Here is a 7,080-nt window from a genome sequence, read left to right on the forward strand (position 1 = left end):
TCAGGATATCTTTGAGAAGTTGTTTTTCTTTATCCAACAAATAGAAACTATGATACTGAAAATAATAATAAAAATAAAAATTTAGTTCACAGGTTATCCATTTTCTTTTTTAATGCAGTGATTGCTAAATTATTATCTCCAGTTAAAATTGTCAATGCAAATGCATGAATAGTCATAACCTCAGTTTTTAGCAAATGAAGGATCTGAAGAACAGTGTCAGGAATAGAGTAAGTGGCTATATTGGATGACTGAATAAGCAAATTCTGCTAAACACTAAAATCTTCATTTGATGGTTCAAATTTATTCTATTTATTTGTATTACATAGTTGTTTAAGCTAAAAACTGAAAGATTATTTAATGAGAACAATGATCAAAATTATCTAATTTAATAAGGGTGAGTTATAAAGAAAAAATCAAAGTATAAAACTACTATCCATATATAAATGAGAGGGAATTACTGTGAAATTTCTGGTATAAGTAAGATTAAAATTTATAGATAAACTACTACTAATATAAATAACTATTCAAGGTATAAAACCATACCATTGAGTAAATGTGGTATCATTCAACTCACTTTAAAAGTAGGATACATAATGAAGGCATAGCCTAATTACAATCCATTTTATTCGACATAAAGACAAAGCATGACACCTACACATAAACTTTAACAAAAAAACAGAAACAACTACTGACACACATGGCACACAAACTCAGTTTATTATTAGTTCCAATTAGACTAATTGGAAACATGAGCTATCCATGGCCTTTAATTTAAATAAAAACACACAATAAAATCATTAGATTAACCCAAAATACATAGCAACAACAATAATATAGTTGGAACCCTCGTGATTAATCAACATGCTCTTTGACAAAGCTACAATCAGACTCCTTGGAGAGCTTCCGGCATTTGGATGATGAAGTAGTGGCATTATCCGGGAAAATGTCCAGCAAATTTTTTGCCGTTACACCAGCTATCATACCTCTCTTAGGAGTTACAAAGTCATCATTGCCATCAAGAGAAATAATTTCGCAAGACTGTGAACTAATCTCCTGAAATTATAATTGTACTAAAATATGAAACTGGTTTAGATATTGCTATTATAAAGAGGAGACCATTACTATTAGATAATACCTTAGAATTATCAGTAGAATCAGTTTGCAAACTCTGCAACTCAGTATTTTCGATTGGGGTGTTCTGTATTTTAAGTAGTAATTTAAAATAAAGATTATAAAATAAAAAATAATTACTGATTGCATAAATAAGTTATATTACTTTGCATACATCAAATGTCTTGTACTTGGAAGAAAAAGAAGTGAGCAGATTTGGATCTTCAGTCAACTTCAAAACAGTAATCTTGCATGGCTGGAAAGCATTGATATCATCAAGCTTCACAGAAATCTTGAATAGAAACTTCTTACCCCTAAATGAATTAATCTCAACGGGAAATTCATCCTTGCCGCAACCCTATAATTTAGAATGGAATACATAGTGATAACAAACTAAATATATAAAGAGAATAACAATACTATGAGAATTTATTATACCTTTGATATCTGTCTCAAACGAAGCTCAGAAGCAGATATCTCAAGAAATTTGGAGGCTTCCTTGTCATAAACAATAAATGAAGCAGAGTCTGTCTCATCTGATACTCTCATTTGAATGCAGAAACTAATATGTGTAAAAATGGTAACATGTTAGCATGGTATCTTGTTGATAAAATTAGTCTAAAACAATGGAATTGAATTAAAACAAAAATATTACCGAGGAACATGAGTATTAGGATAAATATCACATTCATGGCAATAATATGAATTCTCATCTTCTTTAAGTGAATGAAAATACATCTTGCACCCTTTGTACCACCAACCTAGTCTAGTGTCAATAGAAATCACAGTTCCAATGGTAACAAATATTCCACCCTGATAATAAAAAATGGACCACAACAAATTATTAAAGAATATTAAAGATTTAGAGTTCATAAAGATGAATGATAGAATACTTATTACAACCTCAGTGCTCTCCTTAAGTTCGCTTATAGACTTGTAAGGAGTATGGTTAATAAGATATTGCTCAAGGGAAATCAATGAATCAGATGCAATTTGAGAAAGCTGGTTAGATGGCTTGTCATTACCCATGATAAACCTAATGAAAAAAAAAGGTATGTGAAATTGGGAAAATGAGCATATCCATTACCATTTGCAACGAAAGTAACAAAAAAGTAAAAAGTAAAATCGATACCTTTGTCTAAATTCCTTAACTTCTTTAAGATCAGCGTTAATGTATAAGGTAGAGTTGTAGTTTGTATTAGATATGCCCATGGTTCCTGAAGCACAGCATGACACGATTAGAAATTAAATGAAACAGAATAGGAAAGAAGTAATAAAAACACGTTAATAAATAAAGATAACACTTAATAAAAAAGACAATGATGTAACATGTATACCCTTGAACAGGTTAAATTTGGCAAACTGCACAATAATAATGAACTCAGTATTAGGGTACTGCTCCATGTGCTTCACCAGTTGAGTAGCAAACTCCTCCCACAATGTACACCTTATCTTACCCTTAGATCTATAAATCCAATCATGTAATGACAAAAAAATATATATGAAAATTTTCAAATCAAAAACAGAAAGCAGGAAATAGATGTAGAAAGAAAAAAAAAAAGAAAATATAAAATACATACTGCATGTCATCAAGCTCAATAACCATGTATATGGACTTCTTTCAATTCTTACTGAACTCTATTATATCACCCTTTCCAGTCAACAACCCAATAACATCTACATTAAACAAAAATAAATGAAAAACTCATATTCCTACTGATTGATTTTATACGAACATTAGTAAAAAAATACAAACAATTATCACATTTTGTATGTACCTATCAAGTGAGATTGAGGATTATCATGATTAAGTATCATTTCATTGGGCACAAAGTGAAAAATATTGTTTGGAAAATTAATATCGACTAACACACGAATCTGAGATTCCCTTTTAAAGAACACACGCAGAGTATGATTCGTTGGCTTGTACTTTTGATCATTAAGTTCAATAGAGAAGTTAGCAACAGAGTACACATTGCCCTCAACTAACTCCTGCTCAAATAATCTCCTCAAAGGATTCCTTACAGAACATTGTATCCGATCACCCTGAGAAATAAACAAAATAGATAGCAACAAATCAGCATGTAGCATAATTGGTCTATTATATACATATTTGAATGTAATAAAATCTGACAAATAAAACTTACTAATTCATCCATAACAACCATCTCTAAGTTAGGTCTCCTGAACTTCTCTTCGCCTAAATTAATAGACCATATTTTGATGACACGCACTTTGATATGCCAAACTTGATTAGCAACAGCAATATCAAAATCCTTAATCATGTTGAATGAAGTAGCCATTTGTGTATGATGAGAACAAAAGCTACTAACTATAAAATTATATAATGAGTTTGGATATTACGCAAGGTAATAGAAAGACTAATATATATAAGGATTGAGAGGTGATAAAGACTTCATATCGTGTGAGGAGGTATATGAAGACATTAATAAGAAGGTATTTCTGGTAAGATAGAAATGGTAGATGGTGAACAATACTTTAATGCACTTAATAATGAATAACACAAACTTTGTATCAGAATATTAATTACAACATTAATTCTAGCTTTCTGAAATGGTAACATAAAGTTCAATTTGACCAATGCATGTTGGCCATGAAGCTTATGAGGAGCACATCACCTAGGAACTCATCAAACACATTAAATTTTTAAACCAAAATGAGAACCATATCAATTATTATTTAAAATCTTTAAGCTGAAATGGTGAGCAATAAGAGAAACCATGCAATAAATTTCAGGTAAAAATTACCGGAAGTAAGAACAACTTGTCTGATCAGGCATCTTAAATGAGATTTTTTCATACTTGCTACATATATGATATAATTTGAGTCTTAAATTCATTAGACATTGAAAAAGTTACTTCTAATCCAGTTTTAAGAGGGTATTACATGTTACCTTCGGCATACTTATTGCATTTATATCAATTAATATGTTTCATGCATGATATTAGTGGGTCTTTGAAGACAAAATCTAATTATGTTAGTTACATTACAATTATAAATCAATACTACTTGTTAATTTAGTCATATATATTGAATGCATTTATGACACCCTGAATATCCTTGAACACTTATTCTTAATAAATATATTCTGATATTCTGAATGTCTTCTAAATATGATAGTTTTTTTTTTGAAAAATAAAAACCAATATTACAGATCTAACATGATATAAACAAAAAGATTTTGCAGATTATAGTAAGATTAAATTTATAATTGGATATTACTTATTCAATTAGTAATATTAGGTGAATAGAATTATGACTTGATGCAAACAGATTACGTTTGGTCCTTTGGAAAAGTTCAAAATTAGATATTGCTTGAAAAAGTTCAAAATTAGATATTGCTATCAAACTTATGATGGTCATGTTAGATTAAATGTCCCTGCAAATACTTTTATTGCAAATGGAAGTCATTCATCCAACACTTATTCTTAAAATAAACTGAATGTGTTCTAAACATGAAAGCTTTTTAGACACTAATAACATATCTTAGTCTATTCTAAAGGTTCCAAATTTAATGAATTAAATTCCAACCAAAATTGAATGTCTGCACCAAACTAATTACAAAGATTAACAATGAAAAAACTTAGTAACTGTGTATATTTGGAAAGATAAACCGGGACAAAAGGCATGCACAAAAATAACATAAATAATTTAATAATTAACAAATATTATTAGACAAAGGCACCTAGAAAGCATTGCAAAATAAAATAGGAGTTATGATCTCCTATCTTTGTGGATTAATTTCATGGTGAAATGATAATATTCTCATATAAAATTTGATTGAGAGAATAACTATATGGTTTTGCAATAGAGAGGTAGAAAAAGGTATAACATTTGTGACAAAAAGCAATATATGATAATATAAACATGATATTCAGATTATACTGGAACGTAACATTTAACTTGATGAGCTGAGGTAAAAGCCAAAATTTACATAAGACTACATATTGCAAATTCATAATAGCCCAGATAGAAAGATATTTAAACTAACGACGGAGTATAGCAATACTCATTACAGTCTCATCCTTAGAAGACACACTAAACCTAAGAACACTGCCACCCTTCAATTTACTTCTCTTGCAATATCTGGACCAACCCTTAGTGATAAATACCCCATTATGCCTCTCAGAATGCCATCTAAGTTTCATCATGCAAAATAAACCGCAACGCTGTTTAACCTTGACCTTATCAAGCTTAGACGGAAAAGCCTTCATTGCAAATTTTGCTGGCAGCAGCTGAGAAATTAGAAATAAAAGAAAAGGTAAGACTTAAGGCATTCAAAAAGAACAAAAAAAATTGTATTGGACCAAATTTTAAGCTGGTTACTTTGGTCAGAATACATACCATTGCATAGTGATTAGCCTGGTAGCATGTTACAACCTTAACAATAGAATAAACCAAAGCAGTTGGATTTGAGGGAGTCGAAGGAAATAGGTTACCTGAGTGAAGATTCGAATGATTGTCTGCAACTGTTTCTTCCAACTGATCCAATGTAGCAGGCATGCCTTCTAAAGATATAGCATTATTCTCGTCTACTACTTCTACAGATGGAGTAAATTGATAAATGTTTACATTATCTTGAGTTTTGGCTACATCCTGCTTCTGGAAATCGCCTAATAAACAATTCATATCTCCTATGGAAAATCCTAAAGACTTCATGACTGACATATCACTCTGAACAGTGATAGGAAGTTCCTTGCACACTGTTGATGACATGAATAATCCATTTCCATTATTAGGATATAGAAACAATTTTATAAAGATGTCAGGAGACGGGTTTGGAAAAAAGAAGGGTTGATTATATGAAGGAACATATGGGCCAACATCACATAATGGAGAAATATGTTCACTTGCAGGAAGATTGATATCATTAAAGTTATAGTTATTTTTGTCCAATAAAGACTTCAAAGGAACTATATAGTTGGAAACTACATGCATGTTGTGGTCGAATGCTTGATCAATAAGAAATTTGTCACGACCAACATATTTCACTTTCAGGAAACCACTATGATTAAGACGATATCTCTCCAAAAAGTTGTTTATATCCTCGAACAATCATGGCGGTACGATTGCCTTTTTGAATAGTTATGTCTATACCATCACCATTAGCATCAATAAAAATCAAAGAGTTGGAGATAACATCTTGGAAGCTCCTACAAAAAAGTGCAGGAATTTCTCCAATTTCCTGAATGCACATGATAAAAGTTAAATATAACTTTAAGATGATGACAGAAATATCTTTAAAAAAAATGCTATTCAATAGTAAGAAGTAATTGATAGATTTATAGATTTAAAGATATGGACTAAGGAATAGTATATTACTGTATCAGGATTGATCTCAAGAAAGAAAGAAGGAGCCTCAAAGTAGTTACCATACATCGTAAAAAAGACAAAGAGAGTGAATGAACTTTTGGATAAAGAAAATGAATGATAAAATGTAATACTTTTCTGCTAGATAGTGGACATTTTAAAGGATGAAACCATGATAACAACAACTTGTTGTATTAATGACATCTGATTGCATTTAATAAAAATGTGTAGTAGTGGCCTTTGTATGAGATAATGGCCAATACCTGAAAATGGATAAGGCACGGGAGAAAAAAGAATTGATATAATCGAAGAGGAAAAAGGTGTACAGTATGAATATATGCAAAATCCCTATAAAGCATACATGGGTATATTAATTAATATCAAATATATTGTAGAGTACATGATTGGTTTGGAATGAAAAATGGAGGTTGTAAGTAACAAAAGCTGGTAGAGTCTATAGGCAATGATTATGATATACTTATTAACAGAGATTAGCAGAGTAGGTAGGCAATGATTATGAAGTGCATCATAAATGATAGTTACCATGCGTATTTAAATGCAATTTGAAAAAGTTAGTCTTCTTTTTGCTGTGAAGATAGAAATATAATTATATAAACAAAGCAATGAAGGATAGAAAAT

General features: G+C 30.4%; 1 protein-coding gene across 1 annotated transcript; it reads right to left on the bottom strand.

Annotated features, from left to right (window-relative positions):
- Nucleotides 1–852: 852 nt before the first annotated feature.
- LOC112701046 (uncharacterized) lies at nt 853–2,716 on the bottom strand. The gene is made up of 9 exons (XM_025751847.1): nt 2,691–2,716; nt 2,448–2,575; nt 2,243–2,327; nt 2,014–2,146; nt 1,766–1,923; nt 1,549–1,672; nt 1,286–1,468; nt 1,136–1,198; nt 853–1,053 (listed from the first exon to the last, which is right to left on the bottom strand). Exons 1-9 carry the CDS (start codon nt 2,714–2,716, stop codon nt 853–855), a joined length of 1,101 nt encoding a protein of 366 aa, XP_025607632.1.
- Between the last annotated feature and the right edge of the window lie 4,364 nt (nt 2,717–7,080).

Source organism: Arachis hypogaea, chromosome 7 (genome assembly GCF_003086295.3).
Source record: "Arachis hypogaea cultivar Tifrunner chromosome 7, arahy.Tifrunner.gnm2.J5K5, whole genome shotgun sequence".
Classification (NCBI taxonomy): domain Eukaryota; kingdom Viridiplantae; phylum Streptophyta; class Magnoliopsida; order Fabales; family Fabaceae; genus Arachis; species Arachis hypogaea.

What these genes read in the sequence shown, in the direction of transcription:
- LOC112701046 (XM_025751847.1), bottom strand. Translation starts at nt 2,716, where the DNA reads ATGGTTATTGAGCTTGATGACATGCA. An exon ending in CCTAATACTCATGTTCCTCG is followed by an intron (nt 1,673 to 1,765) that starts GTAATATTTTTG and finishes TACACATATTAG; the next exon opens with TTTCTGCATTCAAATGAGAG. An exon ending in GTTTGAGACAGATATCAAAG is followed by an intron (nt 1,469 to 1,548) that starts GTATAATAAATT and finishes TCTAAATTATAG; the next exon opens with GGTTGCGGCAAGGATGAATT.